The sequence below is a fragment of the Trichosurus vulpecula genome, chromosome 5, assembly GCF_011100635.1.
Source record: "Trichosurus vulpecula isolate mTriVul1 chromosome 5, mTriVul1.pri, whole genome shotgun sequence".
NCBI classification, from domain to species: domain Eukaryota; kingdom Metazoa; phylum Chordata; class Mammalia; order Diprotodontia; family Phalangeridae; genus Trichosurus; species Trichosurus vulpecula.
The window spans coordinates 112,682,667-112,706,501 of record NC_050577.1 but is presented as its reverse complement, the minus strand read 5'-3'; the positions used below and the strand labels follow the sequence as shown (position 1 = coordinate 112,706,501).

The 23,835-nt window shown below is 44.7% G+C and overlaps 2 protein-coding genes across 5 annotated transcripts in view; one reads left to right on the top strand and one right to left on the bottom strand.

Annotated features, from left to right (window-relative positions):
* The window catches only part of AGBL3 (ATP/GTP binding protein like 3), a 159,722-nt gene extending 151,076 nt beyond the window's left edge, over positions 1-8,646 (top strand). The window contains 3 exon segments of the mRNA XM_036760621.1: positions 7,875-8,441; positions 8,443-8,489; positions 8,492-8,646. Coding sequence (XP_036616516.1) covers positions 7,875-8,441; positions 8,443-8,489; positions 8,492-8,625 — 748 coding nt within the window. The 3' untranslated portion in view covers positions 8,626-8,646.
* Positions 8,647-10,204: 1,558 nt separating this feature from the next.
* CYREN (cell cycle regulator of NHEJ) lies at positions 10,205-19,161 on the bottom strand. Of its 4 annotated transcripts, none has more exons than XM_036760997.1 (4): positions 19,011-19,161; positions 16,365-16,614; positions 13,603-13,678; positions 10,205-11,311 (listed from the first exon to the last, which is right to left on the bottom strand). In XM_036760997.1, the coding sequence occupies exons 2-4, from the start codon at positions 16,505-16,507 to the stop codon at positions 11,072-11,074; spliced, it is 459 nt and encodes a 152-aa protein (XP_036616892.1). In that variant the 5' UTR covers positions 16,508-16,614; positions 19,011-19,161; the 3' UTR covers positions 10,205-11,071. The 4 variants fall into 4 exon arrangements, with proteins under 4 accessions (XP_036616892.1, XP_036616893.1, XP_036616894.1 ...); XM_036760998.1 differs by having other exon boundaries at positions 16,365-16,582; positions 19,011-19,120; XM_036760999.1 differs by lacking the exon at positions 19,011-19,161 and adding an exon at positions 18,362-18,637.
* Positions 19,162-23,835: the final 4,674 nt, after the last annotated feature.

Here is a 23,835-nt window from a genome sequence, read left to right as displayed (position 1 = left end):
ATTACATCATTTGGGTTCTTGGACCCTAGAAACAGATGAACTTCCTTTATCTCCTGTACCTAATTCCTACTTTGGAAAAGTTTGAGGTTGTGATGTCCTCCATCTCGCTGATCATGTTGATAGATAAGACTCAAATATTTAATTCTGTAATTATTTTGAATGAAATTTCTCTTTCTATCCCTTCCTGTTGGGTTTTATTGGTAACATACAAAATACTGATGATTTCTGTGGATTTATTTTATATCCTGTAATTTTGCCAAAGTTTTATTTCAAGTAATTTATGATTGACTTATGAGGATTCTCTAAATAGACTATCATCATTTACAAAAAAAATCTATAGTTTTATTCTTGATCTGTGTCATAAAAGAACAGAAGGACTCTGAGTAGGAAGAAACGCATTCCAAGTACATGGAATGGCCAATGCAAAGGCATAGCGATTTGAGAGAAGTCCACTTTGACTAGACTCGAGGCCACCTCCTCGCCACAATGAGGCATTAAAATTGAAATTAAGACAAAAGGACTGGGGTGAGGTTATTTTTTTGTAAATGTGCAAACTGAGTTTCAGAGAAGTTAAGCCACTTGTTCAAGGTCTCATAACTGTAATTGGTGTAGCTGGGTCTAGAAAGCAGCTCTGATTTCCAATTCAGTGCTGTCTTCATGGTACCTCTCATGTGAGAGCAGGAAGGAATAACAACCCAAGTTCTGTCTTCAAGCTACTGAATTCAAGAAGGGCATGGAATGGCAGCTAATGGCAGCCCAATGAAGCACCTCTGCTTTCTTTGCAAACTTCTCTTCCACAGAATTCTTTAAATACAGAAAGTGTCAACAGCAAAGATGACATTTCTCGGTCCATCACAATATTATAGCCAAAAATCCAGGACAATGACCTGAGCAGTTCTGATGATAGTGTTATCCTAGAATGAAGAGCAGTCTCTGAAATAATTCTCCCATTGGGCCTATCTGTCTCTGCTCTTGCCAGATTAATATATGTTCTTTCAAGTTGTTTCAGTAGTGCCAACTTTTAAAGAATATTTCCCCAAATGATCTCTGCACACCCTTTGCCTTCTATGTCATGGTTGGGTTAATGGTCTGCCTTTAAAAGTCTTTGCCAGAAGTTTAATTCCTTTCTTTCAGCCCACTTTCCATCAGTCTCATCAGAATCCACTCTTCATTTTCACCTGCTGATATATACTCATCAAGCTCAGAATGATGTCCTATGCCTATATCAAACCTAGCCACACTTGTAGGAAAGCTATCAGAAGCATATGTGAAGTAATGATAGTGCAGAGACCAGAAAAAGGTAGAGAGTATGTAAGGTCATGTTGGACAGCCAGTCTAGCAGCTCTAGACTGCTCTGCCCTGTTCCCTCTGACAATGGACAAGCCAATGGTATCTGAGCAACCAGTTGGGCATTGTTGCTTTGCCAGGTTGACAGCATGGTACAAGGCAGCACCGCAGTGGGAAAGAAACCCAGCAACTGCCCTAATCCACTGCCTACCAAACCATATGTGGGCTAGTGTCTCTAACAAATGCCTAGGAAAGGGGAGAATCTACAAGATAGTCCTACTTCCAGTATTTGTTTGCTCATCAAAATTATTTTACTTCCTGTATACAAAAAGAATCAGTTCCTCATTATTCCTTTCATGCCGTCATTGAAAAGATGAAGGAAACTGCTTAGACAAGGTGTTCTGGGTTCCCTGGATAAAAGGTAACATAAATGATTTCATGGTAGCTGTTGCATGCTGTAGTCTCTGCTAGGCATTGTTCTGCTTATCTAGGATGGTCTGATGGTGGCTTCTGATTCTTTAGGGCCACCTGTAGGCCATTTCAACTCCTTGCTGGCAGTTATGTTGAGACTGCAACCCTCTATTCCAGACAAGTATCTCATCTAGTATTAGACATTCCCCAAATCATCTCTGTTTTGGCAAGCAAGAGATTTGAGCCAGAACAAAAGGAAAGGTCATGGTTCTTCATCTTCCTAGCTTACTTTCCTGTCTTTATCATGTATATCAGTCAGCAGCAAAACCACTATTGCTGTGGCTGGTGAAAAATCTTACCATCTCCCTGCATGAACAAATGTTCATGAAGTGTTTGCTATACGCCCAGTGCCGGTTATGATACTGTAAGGTCACATGAAGTACAAGCTTGGGGCAGCTAGAGATGGCTCAGTGGATAGACCACTGGCCTTGGAATCAGAGGAACCGAGGTCAAATCTGGCCTCAGTCACTTGACGTTTTCTAGCTGTGTTACCCTGGCCAAGTCACTTAACCCCAATTGCCTCACACAAACATAAAAAAGGAAGTAGAAGCCTATGGCCTTAAAGGCATTTGCACCCTTGAGGAGTCAGACATGTGAACTGGAGAATACTGACTAGATAGTCACAGTTTTTATTCTGAGACCCAGAATTACTTTTTCACACCAGCAGCAAGAGGCAACAGGAAGTTTTCTCAGTTCAGGCTGTCCTTCATGTTCTCCTGGGACCTGGGGTGTATCCATATTCAAGGACATAGCAAGAGAAAGAATCCAGAACTCACTAAAGCATTTAAATTTTGATTTGGCTTGCTTTCAGTTTCTAATTTAAAGTTCCCTTAAAGCATCACCTGTGGAAGTCAGGAAGCAGAAGACAAAAGCAGTGGCAGAACCTGGCAGGCAGTGGATTCCTGGTGATTGATTCATCCTGCTTCAGGACTGCAGCCTGTCTCTAGGGACTCAGTTCTAGAAGGAACATAGGATCTTTGATTTAGAACCAAAAGGGACCCAAGAGGCCACCTACTCTGATCCTTTCATTTAGATGAGGAAACTATAGCCCAGGGAAGTGATTTACCTAAGGTCACACAGCTAGTAAAAGCCCCAGGGAATAGTGATCCTGTTTGTGAGAGGCAAAATGCTAAGTCTAAACCAAGTTCTAGGTCCTTGGGTGCTGCCTTTAGACTAAGTCCAAGTTTTACAGAACAAATCATTTTATTAAGGGGATTTGTTCTGTGAAGTACTTAGCCACAATTACAGTACAAATACAAAGCAGGGCCTGAAGTCACACAAATAAAGAAATGCTAAGATGTGTGGGAGACTGGGAATGTGAGGGGGCCATGGGCAAATCTACTAAAATGCAATGGTAGGTTCCCTCCAGGAAAGGAGTAATGGTCTTCTTTCTTACCCTTCATTTCCACTTCAAAGTTTTTGACTGGAAGAGGCTGACCCCTGGGCTGAACAGCCTCACCAAAATCTTCCAGATGTGTTGAGGTTTAGGGGTGCTGGAACCCCAAAATAGCAACATGCAGGTCCTGCCCAAATTCAACCCAAGCCTTCTTTCAGCCAAAAAACCAAACCATGGTTAAAACACCGTCCGAGGTGGGCATGATTCTGAAAGTCCTCATTTTGGCCAGACTCTTAAGGAATCTCAGCATTGGTGATTGCTTGTATTGTCAAGCGGGCTAGACTGAATCTGAGCACTTTGATGGAAATAAGATGGATCTTATATACAGAAAGACTGTGGGAAGGATCTAGAAGTGGCCAAGTAGTCTGGGCTGACTGGAGGGGAAGAGTCCAGGGAGGATCTTAATGGGAGTGGCCAGTAGGCTGGGGTGGCTGGAGGTCGGAAAGCCTGGACCAAGAGAATAGGGTCTAGATAGGATCAAGGGTGGGAAGTAGCCTGGGCATCCGGAGCTAACAGACAATGGAGGACTGGGTAACAGAATTGGGAGATTGGGTATAGGTTACTGTGAAAGGCCAGAGGGTTATAGTCTCAGGCGAATGCCAGAGACTTACTGTGGAGAAATTCAAGGAGAGTTCAAGGTGGAGTTTTCCCGGGCTGGTAGACTAATGGGACCCAAATTCTTTTGGGGTAAGGGGCAAAAGTCTTGGTTTGGGCCCCGTATCCCATCAGATGAACAATCAAAACACAGCCTTAAAGGCTCTGCTCCAACAAATTTTCTTTCATGTATATGTAGCAGGTTCTTTCTATTATTTTTAGTTATTGCTTGGATTTTAGGGCTGAAGACTACTCAGATTAATGCTCGAAGCCCCTATTTCTTCCTTGTGACCAGTTAGGATGTAAAAAGATATTACTAATTCCTATGTTTTTGCCCAACATGCAAGCTGACTCCCAGAGTCCTATACACACCCAAACTCCCTGACTCTCAGACTCCTGGAGACTTGTTCGCCTGACCTTTCAAAATTCTCAAGGTCAGAGCCTCCAGATCAATCTCTTTCAGCCAAAATAAAAGAACAAGGCCATTTTCAAGGGGCCATATCAGTATTATCTCTCATTGAATGCAATCAGAGGAGTTGAACCAAGAGCAGGAGCAGAGTCCTACAAATATCCTTTTGCATGGCTCTACAGTCATTTAAAGAATTTCCCATTCACCATATGGTTGGCTTCTCCCATGTCTTGTCTGTACAAATTTCAAAATCTCCCCCACCTCTTTTGTATCCAAACTTCTACATATTCTATACTTCTAACAATCTGATTACATGGTGGGGAAAAAAAAAGGAAGCCAAGTAGAAGACTAGGAATTTAAATTGTGTATGAGGCACTCAGTTTCCTACTTTACAAAACTATCTCCTCCCAAACTTCCAGGGAATGTAGGCTATAGGTCCTCTCAGCTTTTGCTTTTTAGCCCTGCATCATAAGCTAGTAGAATGGGGGAAAAACTGCCCATTTCCCACACTGATATATTGATATGGTAAGTCAGTTGTTAAAGGCAAAGCAGCAACACATGGCACTGGATTTCTCATCATGGGAACCAGATGAATAGGGAATTCTAGGGCTTCACCATGATCAGTGAGGTCTGAGTCAGAAGCCCAGCCCTGATAAATACTGCTCCTTGGGAACCAGAGAGTACTTAACTCATCTTGGATTACTTTGGTTTCTCCTATAGGGCTCTCCAGTACTCCTTTCAAAAACCTCCTGCCTGAAAGATGTCCCCAACTACATACCCAAACACAGTCTCTTGGAATAAGTAGCTTAGGATCACTCTCCCAATAAGTAATTCTCCCTGGTTCTAAAGCATTATGGCAATATGGGGCAAGACAATCCACATTTATTTAAGTTCTTTCTTTGGGCCAGGCACTGTGAAGAGCTAAAGATACAACACAAGCAAAAAGGAAGAGGCTCTGTCCTCAGGAAGCTTATATTCTAATGGGGGAAGACAGCATTACAAAAAGGCAACAAGAGCGAGGGGCAGGATACTTGAGCAGGGACATGGTGCCAAAATTGGAGCAAAGAGGGGAGTGAAGGTTGGCTATTCTGAGCCCATCCCCAAAAGAGGTCTTAGCAGGAACTCCTCAATGGGAAGAGGGGGCCTAGCATGGTGAAGAGATACTGCTATGGTGAGATGGCCAGGTCAGGAAAGTCAGCAGAGCTTAAGGGGGAAGTATGGGGAAAAAGCTCATACGTAATATCACATACAAGCACAGATAAATGCAACCCCAAAGACAACTCTATACAAGGGTCTTCTGATCTTAAATCTTGATTAAATCTGATTTAAAATGTTAAATATTGAGGAAAAACAAAACCCCCAAGACAGGGAGATGTACTCGCTGCTATCTGTCATGGAGGACACTCTACATAAGGTATAAGTTGACAACGTATTCTCTGAAGATGGTGAGGTCCTCTGGATACCCCTATTTGTGGATGACGTTGGGCCAATTGGTATCTAGCCTCCAAATGATACCCTTCCCACTCTCTTATGAAATTAGAGCTACAATGAGGTAGGCACCATAGGCCATAGATCTTGGGCTGAATGAGATCTTAGAGATGTAGTCTTTTTTTTTTTTTTTAAAACCAAACCTGTTGTTTCATCTTCCAGGGAGCTCCTATAAGTTACACCAATACAAACTAGAACCTTCTCTGAAATTATCACTGGGAGACTGACTTACCCAGTCTTACCCAGCCAGTACGTGTCAAAGGCAAGATCTGAACCCAAGTCTTCCTGACTTTGTATTACACTGTGTTGTCCTCTCCCAGAGCATTTTCCCCACCGAAGAAAAATGACTTGTTTAGGGTCCCATGGATAGTAAGTAGCATAACTGAACTTGAAGGACTAGAAGGAAGCCAAGAAAAGCAGGAGGTGGAGGTGGGGAAAGGGCATTTCTGACCCAAAAGACAGAGAAAAATGTCCAGAGCCCTGACGCAGAACCTCTTCTTCATGGAACAGAAAGTGTCACTAGAAAAAGAGTACGTGTGTTGGGGGATAGGAAGATTGGCAAGGTTGGAGGGTAGGTAGGTTATGAAGGGCTTTGAACACCAAACAAAGAGCTTTGTATTTGACCCTGCTTGAGTGGGGGTGGGGGAGTTACCCTACAATTTAGGAAAATCACTTTAGTATCTGAGTGGAGGATAGAGTAGAACAGAGAAAGACTTGAGGCAGGCACAGCCACCAAGAGGTTACTGCCAAAGTCCAGGCATGAGGAGGTGAAGGGCTGCACCTAAGTGCAGTGGGTAGAGCGCTAGGCCTAAAGTCGGACCCTCATTCAAGTCCAACTTCAGACGATAGCTGTGTGACCCTGTGGGGAGTTGCTTAACTTCTATTTGCCTCAGTTTTCTCATCTGTAAAATTGGGATAATAACAGCACTTGCCTCCTAGGATTGCTGTGTGGATCAACTGAGAAAATGGTAAAGCACCTGGTCCATCGTAAGCACTAGATAAATTAGCTAGTTCTTATTACTAGAAGAGAAGCATATTTAAGAGATATTGGAAAGATGAAATTGACACACCTTGGCAAAGATTGAATGTGGGGGGAATGGGGAAGAATTAAGGATGACACCCAGGTTTTGAGGCAAGGGGACTTGAAGCATGGTGGTGCCCCCAACAGTAATAGCAAAGTTTGGAAGAGGCTAGGCTTTAGGGGAAAAGATGAGCTCAGTTTTGGACATGTGGAATTTAAGTTGTTTACTGGACATCCAGTGTGAGATGTCTGAAAGGCAGTTGGAAATTCAAAACGGGAGGTCAGCAAAGAGGTTGGGGCTGGATAAGACTCGCCAGCACAGAGAGAACTTGAATCCATGGGAGCTGGTAAGATCAAGTGGGATAGCACAGAGGGGGAAGGGGGCCCCAGATAGAGTTCTGTGGGGTGCCCACTATTAGTGGGCATGGCAAGGGAGATTGAGAAGGAGCAGTAAGATAGGTAGAACCAGAGGAGAGTAGCATCCTAAAAACTAGAGAGAAAAGAGCATCAAGGAAGAGAGGCTGATTGACAGTGTCAACAGAGGTCAAGAAGTAGGAGGTTTGAGAAAAGGCCATTGGATCTAGTGAATCGACTTAAATCCTATTCTACTTAGAGATACCATTAATCTATAATAGCTTTCTAAACAGAGGAGTGAAATTATCCCTTTTACCCCAGCCTTTGGGCTGGAGTCCCATACCATACAAGGTATGCATCACAGGGAGCTCAAACGATTCCAAAAAGCAACTGTTTGTATTATCCCAGCTGGGAAGACTATTATTTAAAAGTCCTGAGGATACGGTAGAAGAAGCACTGAATTTGAATTCATAACAAACCCAGGTTTAAAGCCTCATGACATTATTTGGCCCTTGATGAGACATTTGGCCTCTCTGAGCCTCAGTTCCATTACCTGTAAAATGGAGAGGTTGCTAATTTCTAATTAAAGAATACCAAGTTTGGCCTATTCCTTTGGGCCAAATGCCTTCTTGGTGTCCTTTAGATAACAGCGTGAAATCTGTGGCCTAGTCTGCTGAGTCATAAGGAGGATCCTAACCCCAGATGTTCTAGATGATCCTTGTGCGTTGATTGTCCAGCTAACGGCTTGCTTTGTGTTTATGAAAAGCTGGGGACTTTGTGCACATCATAGTGTAGTGTGTGTAGGTATGTTAGGTGAAAACTGAAGCATTCATTGGTGTTTTTATTTATTTCAGGTCCTCAGGAAAGTTACTGCTCAAGAAGATTGGAGAAGGGGTCAAGATGATCACCATGAAGTCAAGAGGCTGCAGGCTCTTCCTGTCTTTGAGCATGGCCATCCTCATAGCTGCGGTGATCTCCCTGCTGCTCTACGCCCTGCTCTGGAGGTCGGGCAACCTTGTTGACCTCCCCACCATGAAAATTGGCTTTTATAACTTCTGCCTGTGGAATGAGAGCATCCATGCTCTCCTGTGTCATCAGTTCCCTGAGCTGGAAGAAATGAGGGTGTCCCGGGTTGGAATAGCCCTGGCGAGGTTTGGTGTCTATGGAGCTCTCGTCCTGGCTCTCTTTGCCTCCCTGCCACTCCTCCTGGCCTGGTGCCATGGTAACAAGGACAAGTGGAATCTGACGGTGGTGCTCCTGGGGGCTTCAGCAGGGATGCTGCTCGGTGGACTTTTGCTCTTCCTCTTCTACGCCTCTCGGTGGATCAAACCCTCGGAGCTGGGTGCTGAGTTTCTAGCCCTGGTGGGGGCAGAAGTCATGCTACTGCTTCTGCTTCTTATCATTGTCAAGTACCCCCTTGGTGATGAGGGGAAGGCTTGAGCCCCAGGGAACAAAGACCTACATCTACAGAGCAGCCCTACATCTGTGGTCTTACTTGGGATAGATATAAACCCACGGAAGTTTTCCAAGGATCATCACTGGGGATGTATGAGAGATATCTCTGTCCATTTGCCCTTTTCCCCTAAGGAAAGCTGGGGAGGGTAAAACGTGATTAACTCTTCTGCACATCTATCTCTTGGGTCTTTTTTTCCTTCTACCATAGAAAAATAGATGCAGGAAGACCTTTTTGCTGTTGTTCAGTCGTTTTTCAGTCATGTCTGACTCTGACTCCTTGTGAGGTTTTCTTAGCAAAGACACTCGAGTGGTTGCCATTCCCTTCTCCAGCTCATTTACAGATGAGGAAGCTGAAGAATACAGGGCTAAGTGACTTGTCCAGGGTCACACAGCTAGTAGGTGTTCGAGGCAGGATTTGAAATCTGGGAAGTGTTTTCCTGATTCTAGGCCCAGTGCTCCATCCACTGTGCTACCTAGCTGCCCCCAGAAAGCCCTCAGATCCCATAAAATTCTGCTCTGAAAGAGTTGTAATATGGCAGCAAGAAGACAGGGAAGGTACTTAGACCCTGGACCTCACACATAGCGTAAAGGAGACAGGGCAACTTGAAGGTCAAATCACATTATTTTTAGCAACGAAAGAAAAAAGTAAACAGCTTGACATGATTCTTGACTACCTGTTGAGAACATGGGCCTACTTATCTACCTACTGCTCCAATCAGAGATGATCCCTCTCTCAGTGGAGAGGACACAAGCATAATGCCCTATACGTTAGTGCTGTATTCTGTACTTTATTAAGTATCATTCGTGAAGCTTTTAAAGCAAGTGGGCTATTCATTTTGCATAAGGATAACATGGAATGATCTCTTGTGCCGCCTCCTGTGTATTTCCTTTTCATTTAATCCTATGCTTCCCCTATTACAAGCAGTGTGCCCACAAACTGCTTCCAGAGATGCCCAGTGGTTCCGATGGGAATGCAAGATTCCCAAAACAATGGTTACTTACAATAAAAGGTCACGTTTCTACAGGTGAAGGCTTTGAAGACACTTTCTTCTTTATTTTTTGTTTGAGAAATATCTTCTTTGGGGGGAGAGAGAAAAGACTTGAAGCACCAGAAGACCCATGGAGAGGAGCCAGCACCTCAACCTATCCCTGATTATCCTCTAGAGGATTTTCCCTTGAATAAATTTTCCCCTGAATAAGACTGGGGCCCTTCTCTTGGTTAAGCTGAGATATCTGGCTCCTGAGGAAAGAGTTCAATTACTCTGGATTTTCTGGTATGTTTTAATCTGTATAACTTTTCCAATTTCTATTTAGATCTTGCTTGCTATTTGTGGTGGTGTGAAACTAGCATTTAGGGGGAAAGAGCCTATAGGTCTAAGTTTAGGGTACCCTTCCTTTTTAAGAGTGATCAGGAAAGCATCTTGAAACTAAAAGTTGTGCTCCTAGACCACCAATATTTAGGGAATCGGATAAAATTCTATCTATTTTGTGTATATACCTTGGAAATACTGCAGGTTTGGTTCAAGACCCCCACAATAAAGCAAGTCATGTGAACTTTTTGGTTTCCCAGAAGTAGATGTGGAGACTGGCTCTGATTATTTAGGTTCAGGGGCGGGGTGGAGTATGGACTACCATCAAGAAGTGCTAATTTGTCCATCTAATTGAGAATAAGATATGCTTACAAGAACAATTATTTTCTGAGGAGTATACACAGCAGTATTCAGAGCACTTTTTCTTAATCTAAGATTTTTAATAAGACTCATTGATGTCTACCTAGTGTAAAGAGGTACAAATTCAGTTCCAGATCACTGCAATAAAGCAAGTCACAAGAATTTTTATTTCCCAATGCACATAAAATACTTTGATTAAAAATACTAGGAAGGTGGCTTGCACAGACAGGGATATCCTCCCCATTTTTCAAATTTTCCCTAGTTATAATGAGGTGATTCCCCATGGGGTAGGAGTAGGTAGGTCTTTGCCTCCTTTCTTCCAGTCACCTCATTGTGCAACACTGACATAAGCAGCAGGCTGCCTAACCTGGCCCCTTCCTCCTCTTCTCTTATCCCACCTGAAATAGCTGCTGTTGTAGTTAGGGCCAAGCCATAAGCTCTGAATCTGACCCATACACCCAAGGGGGCTTTCCTGCACGGAAAATGATAAAATATGGACCGTCCAGCATGGATAATATCTCCTTCCTCGTTATCCATTATAAATTGCCTCTCTGGTACATGTTAACTAGTCTTATGAGTCCCAGAATGCGAATACTTCTGGATAAGCTGACCTTAGTTTCCAGAACCACAGACCTGAGATGCTCACTTAACAATGAAGCAAAGCTACCCCGTGATAACTATGAGGACTTTCCTGGCCACCGACTTAACCGCTCACTACTACACCATCAATTCAATACCAGCTTGGACTGCCCTGATTTCACTGCCCAGAGCTAAAGCTCAGGGATGCAGAGGACTCACCCCAAGGATGCATGGGAGGCACAGGGTGCTGCACTGCATTCTCCACTGGTTAAACTTAGCAACTAGGGACACGGAAGCATCCCAACATACTCAAAGCAACATGTTCTCTGAATTCTTCATCTATCTCCTCAACTGAAAAATATTTCCCTCACATATTTTAATGCATCCTCATCCTCTTCTGAGTTCTTCTTGTGACCAGAGGCTGAATATTCCTGCTTGCTTGAGGGACTTGTCCGAGGGGCATCGTTCACCTCCTCCTCTCCATCACTACTGCTCTCAGAAGCCCAGGGGGATTCAGGCTGTGTGGTTTGGGCCTTATCAGTTCCCAGCAGCAATGTGTGCTCCAAAGGCTTTTCCTGTTTACAGCACTGAAGAAGGGGGGAAAAAAGATAACGGTATTTTTACTGACATCCTAGTTTGTTTATATAGAACAAAAAAATCCTGCAGGTCCAGCGTAATTTCTGGGCCATGAGTCATTCCCTTCCCCTTTACTATCCTCCATACCCATCCACATTCCCTCCCCAACCTCCCCTCACCCCCCCACATCGTACACACTTCTGAATAGTTCTACAAAGAAGCCGATACTAGAGAGGAGACAGAAGAGGTCTGGGGAAAAGAGTTTGCTCAGGAAGTCAAGCTTCTAGCCCCAAACAGAAGAAAGAAAAAGGGGAAAAGTAGGAAGAAATAATTTCATTAGACAGGTCCCTTCTTGAATGAGCAGGGCCAAAGAACTTCAAAGGAACTCAAGGAAGGAACGGCCATTCTAGGCCCGTTAAGAAATCACACACATGCACAGTGGCAGAATCCTTCTCCTTTCTATCCCCCTACACAAAAACAGCCTAACCATGACAAAGTCAATAGTTAGGCCATACAGATGCACACAGAGACATCCGTATTCTCCCTAGCCCATGTTTGTATGAGGACACACAAACATAGCAGGCAGAAGAAAAGCATGGATGATGAGTCAAAGATGAGTGTGGTGACAGGCTGCAGAGAGCAATAGAGAATATTGGGTTGGAGTCAGGAAGAACATGATTCAGAAATCCCACCTGACACTTACTGGTTGTCTATGGGCAAGAAACTCACCTCTATGGGTTCGAGTTTTAGAGTCTTCTGAGAAATACAGATCATAGACCCTCTACCTCACAGGGGTGCTGCAAGGACCAAATCACTGAATGCAACAAAAACCCTCTGCAAACCCTCAAAGTGCTAAGAAACTGTTGGCGGTTATCATCATCACTATCACCACCAATATTATATGTGGGAAGTTGGGAGAGAGAAGTCATATTGAGAATATCATTAAAAAAAAATTTCAAAGACTAAGAAAGCTTGAAAGGACTTATAGGTTACTTATACGTCCAGGAGTTCTTAACCTGGTGTCTGTGAACCTGTTTTCATATTTTAATAACTGTATTTTGATATAATTGGTTTCATTTGCAATCCCATGGATGTTATCTTATGTCTTTAAAAATCTATTTCTGAGAAGTCCACTAGGCTTCACCAGGCTGCCAAAGGGGTCCTTGCTGCAAAATTTGAAGAATCTCTGCTCTAAACCCACTTCCTCATTTTGTAAATGAGGAACCGAGGCCCAAAGAGGTGAGTAACTCACCCTTTACTCATCTGGCTAGTGGCAAGCTGGTTAGTGGCAAAGCCAGGACCAGAAACTGGGCCTCCCCAGTTCAGTCACACAGTGATTTCTAGTTTCCAAGTATATGACATTTTATCTTAATGGCCCCTCATGACAACTTTGCAAGGTAAGCAATATAAGAGTTTCCCACCATTTTAAGGATAACTGCTCATGGATTAAAAAAAAAACTGATGGAAGCAAAAGTTAAGTATTTTCCCCCAAGTCTCCCAACTAGCGAAAGCCGGGACTTGAATTCGGGTCCTCTAATCAAGCCCAGTTCCCCTTCTTCCAGATGAATCCTCCAAAGTAGGGGCTATGGCACAGCCCCAAGTGGGTTGTAGCTTAAGCCCAGGGTCGTATGTGACCGACCAATCAGAGAGTGGGAAGATGCCTCACATCCTACCCTCCCCACAAGTCATTCATGGAGCTCATATCCTTTCACCTCTCCCAGAGCCCTGTAAGAGCTGCTTCAGAGCAGTTGTAACAAAACTCCTACCCAAGTGTCCACAGCACCAGCTGTGTAGATCCCACTGGGAAGATCAACACTCCTCCACAAGGGGGAAAAAGTACCAATAGAGATGCATGATCAAAAACCATTTGGAGACCACATCAGACCAGGCATCTAGGCAGCACACTGGATAGAATGCTGTGCCTGGAGTCAGGAATATCTGAGTTTAAATCCAGTCTCAGATACCTACTAGCTGTGTGACTCTGGGCAAGTCACTTAACTTCTCTCTGCCACAGTTTCTCCAACTATAAAAAGGATCACAACAGCACCTACTTTCCGGGGTTATTGTGAAGATGAAATAAGATAATATTTGTAAAGAGGTCAGCACAGTGCCTGGCACATAACAGGTGCTTAATAAAGGTTCCTTACCCTAATCCCCAACCAGCCCATTATTGAGGCAATCAATCAGAAATGCTAATAGCTATTTTTATTAACATTAAATATTAAAGACCTCAAATCTACCCTCAGGAGTTTTCTGTTCACAGTGATACAAACTGAGATCCACTAGAATGAAAGGTCTTTACCTCAACCAGGATACCCAGAGCAACATCCACCAATTCAGCTTCATTCATGAAGTATACAGTTCGTATAGGGGGAAGACTGAAAAATAAAGAAAGACAAAGAAGGATGCAAAGTGAGTCCCAGACAGATACACAAAGGGGAAATCAGAGCTGAGGATGGTGTATCCCCAGCCCTTTCTGCCAAGAATGAGAGAGTATACCTCGTTCTGATCTGAACAGCCTGTTCCACATAGGATCTGAAGTCTAGGGCTTTCAGATGAAGGAATTTAAGTGGGAAACCACTGTTACCTTTCCCCACAAATCCAACTGATATATTCCCATATATCCAACTGAAACAATTTTTAAGACAGACACACACACACACACACGATGTTAAACCCCTAAAGCAACTAAAAATAACACAATTAACTATGTGTCCTTGATGATACCTGGTTTGTCATCAGCATTCACTACATTTTCTAATGAAAGCTGATTCTCTAAAGAGCACTAAGAGGAGGTCACCATATCTCATTTACCTTTGCATATTCACCAGGCCACAGCTTCTGTGCACAATATATGCTAATGAAATGTTTTCTGAAGTGACTAAGGATTGGTAGAAGCCTAGAGAAGAAGGATGAGAGGGAGAGGGAAAGAGGGAAAGAAAGAGAGAGAGAAAGAGAGAGAGAGGAAAAGAGAGAGAGGGAGGGAGGGAGGGAAAGAGAGACAGAGACAGAGAAGGGTATGTGTGTATGTGATGAGGATTGAGAGAGGGCTCTAAGTATTTAAAGGGCAGCCAGATGGAAGAGGCATTCGACTTGTTCAGCATGGCCCCAGAGGGTAGAACTCAGAAGAATGGGTGGAGAAAGCAAAGAGACAAACACAGCCTTGACAGAGAAACAGCAATAAGAACTGTTCACAAATAGAATGGGACATAATGGGTTCCCTTTCAATCAATCCATCAATAAGCATTTATTAAGCCCTTACAATGTGCCAGGAGCTATACTAAGCACTAGAGATGTAAAGAAACCCCAAAACAGCCCCTGCCCTCAAGAAGCATACTTTTTAAAAATAATTTTTATTTTTTTTTATTCTGAACTTGGCAAATACCAATAAACTTAAGCATTTCCATATATAAAGGACAGAAAAAAGAGATTTGCACTTGAAATCACAAATATTCATTATGAATAGTTTGCTCTTTTTAAAAAGTACGTAATAAATTCAAGACATCAGTTTCAAGTCTGTCTTGCTTGTCGGGGTGTCCTGAATTTCCTTTTGTTCTCTAAGAAGCTTACATTCTAATGGGGAAGAAAACATGCAGCCCTTCACTGTGAAAGAAAAGGCTGAACACCTGTTGGTATGCTGCAGTGGGAAATGTTTTGTGGGGTATGCTTTGGGCTATGGAGTTCTCTAAAATTCTGCAGTCTTGTGAAGGAACCAGAACTTTCCTACTCATGAGGCTTTTCTGAATAGGAATATGGGTGTCTCAGGGATGGACAAGCACTCTGGAGGTTCCTTCTAACCCAAGAATGCTCCCCTCTACATAGAGGAGTATTGACAAATACAGAAAGAGGAAGATCCAAAGAACTGGAAACTATGAGGGTGCCCATCAACTGGGGAATGGCCGGACAAATTATGGTACATGAAAGTAACAGAATTAACAGTTTTGGAGAAATCTTAGAAAGCTTGTATGAAGTAATGCCAGGTAAAGTGACAACCAGGAGAAGGATTTATACAATAACAAAACTATAAAGACAAATAAATGACTTTAAAAGCTCTAAAAACTGAGATCAGTGCAATGACTGTCCATGATTCCAGAGATGATGAAGAAAGCTGCCCACCTTTTGACTGAGGGGTAATGATTCAGGGGGCAGAATGAAACACGTATTGTCTGAACACGACCAGTTAGTGAATTTGATTTGCTTGTCCATGCCATGTTACAAAGGTTTTAGTTTTTTTTCCCAGTGGTAGGAAAGGGGGAAAATAGATTTTTCTTAATTGAACAAAAACAAATGTTTCAATGAGTGGGGGAAAGACCCTGGAAGGGCCAGTGGATCAGGGAAACAGACCATTGGAAGGGCATTCTCTAGTTTCTGAGCATATCACTGCCCATAGAACCTAGCCTCTTAACTGCAAAGTGCCCCAGTTCTTTTATCCACTACCCCTGAGATTAAAATTGATCCTATACTATTTCCTTCAGAATTTAGCTGGCCTATAATAGGTTAAGTTTAGAGATCCAGTTCTCTCACTAATCCCTGTTCTCTTTTTCCTTCAAGGAATACTGCTAACCTTAGGGGATGTAGGAATCAGGCCTAATACCTTTACACCACCAAGCTATCCTTCAAGGATGTCTGGGTCCTTATCTTTGGCCTTGCAGGTGGACTCAAACAATGAACACTTCTTAAGTCTCAGGAGGGAAGGAGATTATTGCTAGCCCCTCATTACAAATTTCCAGACAATTATGTTGTTCCCCATGCTTCAGCCCTGTAACAATCATGTTGCCCTCAACCCCATGTTTTTTTGTACTCCCCAAACCTATAAAGGGTACTTTTTTCTGTACTCCCCAAACCTATAAAAGAAAAGCTGCCCTTTTACTTTGGATCTCTGGCTGGAAATTGAAGCAGACATTGACCAATCTTATTCTCAGGTTTCGTGCCCTGTGAATAAAATGGTATCTTGCTCAAAGAAACATACCTCAGTTTACCCTTTCGTTATATTTCATTCACAACTAAAAGGGCCCTAGACCACAAAGGTTTTGCTGCTATGCAACAGCAATCTGAAAAACTCACCTCGATGATGCACCTGCTGACTTCACTGTGGTTTTTCTCCTCTTAGTTGGCCTCCATATTGGCACTGGTTTTCTCACAGCCACCTGGGCTGTCATCCAGGGAGGAAGGTCCCTCTTTTTACTCTCAGGCTGTGCATCCGCCATCTCTCCAGACTGCCAGGCGAGTGCTCAGGACTCAGGTAGTGTCACAGGTGAAGGTATTGCCCACTGATGGCCTTCCTGTTTCAAGGTAGCAAAAACCAACCAACCACCTGTCAGAGTAACAAAAGTCAAATCTGTCTGTATTCCACAGAATAAATGTTTGTTGTGTGACTTGGCTCTACCATTCATTCTCATTCTCTCTCTCTCTGTCTGTCTGTCTGTCTGTCTCTCCTAGTTCATTCTAGTTTACCTAAACAGCAGATTTCTGTCTTTAAAAGAAAAAGCCTAGGGCACTAGGTCTAACCAAACTGCTCTACTGACTATTCTCAGAACATAGTATTCTTGGCTTCACACCTATGCTCACACTCTTATTCCTAAAAATATTTTCTCATGTCCCATTATCTCTTAGTTGTTTATGCCCCAACTATACCAGTGGCTCAAGGGCAAGGACCATGACTTCTCCAAACTTTCTCTTCACCCTCCCAGCTAGCATGAGCATGATAAATGTTCACTGAATTCAACTTCTTCCATAGACCTTTAAAGACCAAGGCCAAGTCCTACCTCCTTAGTGAAATCCGAGCCTCCATAGCCCTAGCAAAATGCCCTCAACACACAATAGAAGTCTGCTCAGTTGAATTCTAACCTCCACCTCCCAATTCCCTCCCTTTGCATTGTCTCTCTGCCAAGCCTGGAACCTCCTCAGTCCTTATTTCCAACTCCTGGAGGTTGGCCTGGCCAACTCCTACAATCTGAAGGCCTTTCCTAATCGCTGGCCCCTTGACACTCTGCCCTCCATCACAACTTCCCTCTGAGATTACTTTCCATGTGATGGGGTATTTGTACCCCACTTTTAAAATCACATTTCTCCCTAACTTCAAAACACTGTCCCTGACAGTTTTCTCCCCAACCCAAAGACACTATGCCTAGCAGTAACTCACGAGTGGCCCTCAGTAAGACAAACTACCTTTCCCCAGCACAAGAACAAGCTGACCTCTGAAGAAATTCTCTTGTAAAAACAAGACTATCTTGTAACCACAGAATTATCATGTATCGATTTCCAAAGTTGTCATATTCAATCCAGTGGTCAAGTCATGGCCATCAACTCTCAAAGCCATCACTACAGACGTGACAGACCAAAAATACACCCCTGAGAAACACCTTCCCCTGGTTTCCAGTAGTGAGTGTCCCCAATGACCAAGGTTGTAAGTTATCACCCAATTGGCATATCTGCTGGATGATCCACTACCTTTCCTACGTAAGCTTTAGCATCATTGCCATTTGGTTGCAAGTTCCTTAAGAGATGCAAGTTCTTGAAGGAGCTCTGCCCCCTATATTGGTGTTACAATAAACCCTTGCTACCTTGACTTAAAGAATGCTCAAGTCCTTGAATTCATTCCAGAGGACCCATCACCCTCTCCTGTACTTGGAGGGGTCCCTAAACCCCCCTCAAACCTCATCACATGTACCTTGAATGTAAGGGCAGCTGGGTGGCACAGTGGATGGAGTGCTGGGCCTGGAGTGAGGAAGACTGAATTTAAATCCTTCCTCAATCACTTACTAGCTGTGTGACTGTGGCCAAGTCACTCAACTCTGTTTGACTCAGTTTCCCCACCTGTAAAATGAGCTAGAGAAGGAAATGGAAAACAACACTGTGTGTCTTTACCAAGAAAATCCCAAATGGGGTCAAGAAGTGTCAGGACTGATTGACTAAACAAGAAATCTTATATGTACGTGATCCGCACGCTAGGTCTCGGATGGTGTATTTACTTTCTTTGTCTCTCCAGTGCTTGGCGATCTTCCTGCTGCACCTGGCAGGGGATGAATGCTAGCTGACTTGGCCCTGGGGGGGTCTCTCACCTGATTGTGGTTCCCCGTTGGCCGCACCTGGGTACGTGGTTTACATGCGGCCTGACGCGTCTATGTGAGCCCAAAGCCCGTCTGATTCTCGTAGGTTGCCACGCAGCCCCGGCAACCCCGAGTAACCAGCCGTTGTGGGAAGGCCCCGCATCACTTCATCTTCCGACTTAAGTTCGGGGTCTTGGACGGCCCTCGAGCTAAGGAACAGGGGATCGAGGCTCGGGGCAGTAAGGGAACTGACCCGAGGTCGCAGGGGGCGGGGGCCGCAGGTGGGCTCTGAACCTGGGCGCTCTAAGGCAGGAAGAGGTGGCTTTTCCACCTCCTAGAACTGCCTTCAGCCCCTCTGTGGCGGGAGCCCGAAAGGGCCCGGAAGCCGTCTAGAGCCCCACCCCATAGTTTTGGGATCTCCTGTGCGTACACATGAGTTAACAGGGACAGGGCTACGGGCCTTGCCCGGGTCACCTGGAGAGCCAGGACTCCCGGCCGGTCCCCTGGTCGTGAGGCCAGCACAGACAGAGTCACCTACTCGGTCTCCTCTTCTCTCTTCCGCCCCTTCCCCAGGCTGGCTCAGCCTGCCCCCGCTCCCACACCTCTCCTGGATCCTCGAGGCCTCAGCCTAGCCCCACGCCCCGCACCCGCTCTCCTTTACCTTCATGGGCTTGGGGCCCCCGTCCGGACCCGCGACTTCAACACCTCCTGGCTCTAGATGCCGGCTCGGCCCAGAAAAACTAGCAGCCGCCGCTTCCGGAAGCTGAGGACGGGACGCCCCCTGCCGGCGGGCACAAGGCCGTGCGGCTTCCACAGGCTCCTCCCCACCACCCACGGCACCGCCTTCTGGTAGCCACGCCCATTTCCCCTTCCGGGGCTTCCGGTGAAAGGAGCGTGAAGGGGCGGGCCTTCCGCCCCAAGTTAGAGGTTCCCACGCCAGATTCGAAGTATGTGGTGGGGGCCCCGGGACTGTCTCCCCTTCCCCCACTTCGGGGGTGTTAAACGAAGACAGACGCTTATGGATCACCGCGGGCCGCACGCTGACCTAGAAAGTGACCCGGTCACCTTCTCTGTCCTGTTGTATTTGTATCGTGCTACCCATTTCCTGGCTCCACTTCCGCGTGGTTGGGGCGGCCCCGAGGGCCGTGCGCGGGGCGGGCTCCGGCTGGAAAGCACGGGCTTAACTCGCTGGGAGAAGAGGGCAGGAAAGCCCGGGAAAACCGTTCGCCGTTTTCAAGAACCCCACAAAAAGTGCGTCCCCCAAAACAACTCCGTACGGGCAACTGAAAAATGAGACCTGCCGCTATTCTAGGAAACCGGTCTTCTCTGGAGACTGGACATGAGGGTGTGGCCGGCTTGGTTAGTGCGGTCGGGGGCTCTCCCGGCCCCCCACCCCCATTCCCGAAAAAAGCAAATTTACGAATGGTGACAGGCCGGAAAGGTGCTTAGGGAGAATGACGGGGAAAGGGCAGTGTGGGTGGCAGGGCAGGGGCACCAGTCCCATAGTCCTAGTGCTCACTCCGGGGTCTCCCAGCTAACTTCAGATCACAACCCCTGTACTAGGCCACACGCTAACCCTAGACAACCATCTGGCAAATCTATAACCCTCGGTCATAAGGAACTGAAGCAATTCTTAACATTTGTGCATATAGATGGGACTAAAGAAAGCATTTTTGTTTCTCGTTAAATCAGAACACAAAGCGCCTCTCAGGATTAAGCTTCTTGGGGAAGGCAAGGTATTTCAATACACTTAGCTGGAAGCTGCCACCCTTCAGTGCCCTGTGAAGCCACTGGTAGGTATCAGCCACATAATTCAACAAATTCAATTTGTTTATTAAGGTTTTACTAAGTGCAAGGCACTGAGATACAAATGCGAAAATGCAGCCCTTGCTCACAAGGAGCTTACAAATTTATTAAGGAGGGAGTGGGGAGGGAGATAATGACTATAATACAAGGCAGAATTGTGAAGTGCAAAAAGAGGTCCCTCTCCCACTGTAAAAAAAAAAAAAGTGCCACAAGATATCTGAAGGAAGGTAGTAAGGGAATCCAAGAAGGAAGGCTTCATGAGGCAGGTAAAAGATTGGTTCTTGAAGGGTGGAGATGAGAGTTAAGGACAAGAACGGAAAAGGAGCACAGTTCAGCTGCCTGGAAACGGTGGGTTTTAATGTCAGATTGTAGAGAGCCTTGAAGGCCAGTGTTAAGGAGTATATACTTTATTAAGTAGGTAATGGGAAGTCACAAAAGAGTTAGGGGAGAAGAGTAAGGCCCATTAAGATGTGAACAAGCAGTGTGTAGTTACTGTAGATTGGAAAGGGGGAAAACTATAGGTAGGAAGTCCAAATATAAGGTTATAGAACAGGAAGACAGCGATGGATAAGAGTCCCAACCAGGAGGCTCACACTGTGGGTGGGATAGGAGGAGTTAACCTACAGGGGAGTTGTAGAATGGAAATATGACCCTATTCTTCTCAAGATGGCACATCCACTTGACTAGATGTCCACTTGACTAGATGGGTGAAGGATCTATGGTTTGTCAGTGGAATACCAATATACATTACAACCTGTCAATAACTTGGTAGGAAAGGGTTAACAAGTGGCCTGAGACTTGAGAGTTAGGTAACTCAACCTAGATCAAACAGATAATCTTCATCAGAGGCAAGATTTCCTACATCTTCCTGACTCCAAGGCTAACACTCTACCCACTATGCCATGTTTTCTTAGCCACAGATAAACTAAGACAAATGGGATTTTTTTCAAATGGGAGGAGAAAGACTTGAGTCAAGGAGAAATGAAAAGAAGTTGGCAAATAGTTTAGATGTGGGAGGGCAAGAAGAATCAAAAGTAACACCTAAATTTTAAGACTAGGAAGGTGGTGGTGGCATTAACCAAAATAGAGAAGAGTCATGGTTACCATTTCAACAGAAGGGATGGGAAAAAAGAAGAAATCAGAGAAAGTATTTTCCCCTGATTTTCCTACACTTGGGGTAAAGGAAGGATCAGAATATGTGTACTGGAGAGAAAAAAATGAAAAGTGTGATGTGAACAGGACCCTTAAGAAGAAAAGAGAATGTATTCTCAAGAGGGACATGGTCAATAGTCCAGTGAATGGAATCTGCCACTACGCTTCACATTCACGCTTGCTCAAATGCAGGTTGAGTATTCCAGTTCTTTCCCTTTTCCCTCATCCCCAAGCAGAACAAAGCCCTAGATTTGTTCTCTATCTTTCTAGCAGCCCTAAGAGCATGGATAACTAAGAGTCGATGAAATTCGAGGATACCACCATCTAGAACTGCAGAACCAGTCCAACCTCTGGCAGTAGAGAGAGAGTGAATGGTTATTGACTTGTGCTTACACCCTGTCAGCCTCAATAGCCATCATCTTCCAGCTGATCCCTTTAATGAGCCAATTTCAATGGCAATACCAGGTAGAGGGCGGAAAGAGCTCTAGACTTGGGGTCAAGAAGACCTGAGTTCAAATTCAGCCTCAGACATTTACCAGCTCTGTGACCCTGTGCTAAGTTACTTAACCTCTCTAGAGAACACTAGCACCTACCCTCACACGGTCTTTGTAAGGACTGAATGAGAACCATGTAAAGTGCTCTGCAAACCTTAACATTTTATAGATGCTATTATTATCAGTTCTATTTCATCAGCTATCTATACAAGTTCCAGACCTGCTGACTCTCCTCCTCACTGAATTAGCTATGACAACAGTGCCAAAGGGCTGTTCCCCCCTCCACCCCCCCCACAGGCTATGGAAGAGGAGGAGAGAGCTATTTTCTACCGTTAGCATATGAAGGGACTGTGAGCCTGCCTAAGGAGCACAGAATTCAAAGACATGTATCAGAAGTGCTTAATGCTTGTTAGTTGTTAAATTATAGTACCAGTACCTGGGCAACAAGAAATCTGGCTTCTAATCTGAGCTCTACCACCAAATTTCACAACCTGGGCAAGTCACCATCTTTCTCTATTCCTTCAAATGCACATGGGGAAAGGCAATACTCTTCTATCTGCACACAGGAGACAGGGTGGGGTTAGAAGAATCAAGATCCACGTTCTAGTGCTATTCATCCTTATGAGACAGCAAGTATAAGACAACAATCAAGAGGAAATTTCCCAGGAACATCCTGGGAAAACAGATACCACAGTCTGCTAGAGATATGCTAAAAGCAAAGGTCTTAGCTCCACCTCAGATCTGCTATACATCTCTTTCCCACAGAAGAGGAAAACACATCCCCTCAAAGTTTCTGGGCAGAAAAATAAACCTTTCGTCTAGGATGGTCCAGAATAAGTGGGATAGAGAACACATACGTAGATAGATGCATATGTGGAATGAAGACCAACTGAGTAAGAATTATAGATTGTGAGTTACATAAACAGCCTCGCCTCTAATAAACCAACACCTCAAACCTCTTTAGTCTGACAGATACTATGGAAAGCTTACTGTTTAAGTAACACATATTTAAACACCTGAGATTTCATCAGTGTGTGAAATCCTCCACTAATATAGATTGCCACTAGTCTGTAAGCTAGTAGATAAGGTTTAGAGTTGCCAGAGGCTTGGAGTGACTTGCCCAGGGTCACACAGAGATAAACATCAGAGGCAGGACTGAACTTCCATCCTGCTGATTTCAAATCCAGCACTAACAGCTACACTGCACTACTATGCTTCATCTTAATTCTTCTATCTGGGGAGGTAAGGAGACAATTAAGCTCCCAAGACAATGCTTCTGCTTTCTGAATAATCTAAAGGGATCACAACCAAGTGTCACCTGAAAGAGAGAGTTACAGAAGTAGTTTCTTTTTCATCAACACTTCTATAGAAAGACCACAGTGAGGACAATATTCTTTTAAGAAAGGGAGGAGAAAAGAAATGTGTAAATATACAGACAGTTCTTGCTTTACATGAATTCGCATTATGCAAATTTGGCTTTAAAGAATTTTGAAAGAAGTCCACATTCCAAAAAAAACCCCTGCGTTAAGTCGACTGTACAGAACTATGCTCTCTCTCTGTCTCTCTGCTCCTGTTCCCTGGCTCTGAGTTCTGGCCTCCCATCTCACTCCCCTCCACCCCCCCAAAAAAACCCAACCACCCAATCCTCCAAGTGAAAGTAGGACACACAGACACTACCAGTGCCACACTTGGTGCCAAGACAGAAAATCTTTGCTATGTTCCAACTACCCACGTGTCCCCAATCTATCTGTCTTCTGTCCATCCCCACTTGGGTAGCACCCCGCATGTCACCTATCCTCTCCCGTCTGTGTTCATGTCCAGACCCCACTTGTCTGCCCCCCAAGGGTTCTCCCTCTTGGTTCCTGCCAGGCCCTCACATAGCTGGCCTTGGCATGTTCCTCCTCCTGCTCTCACTTCTCTGTCTCTGAACCCCATGTGTCCTTGAACTGTGTGTTGGCTCCCTTCCCCCACAGGTGCTCAAGCCCCATTCCTGCTCCTCTGCCTCCCCTCCCCACATCCATGGGCAAATCTGCA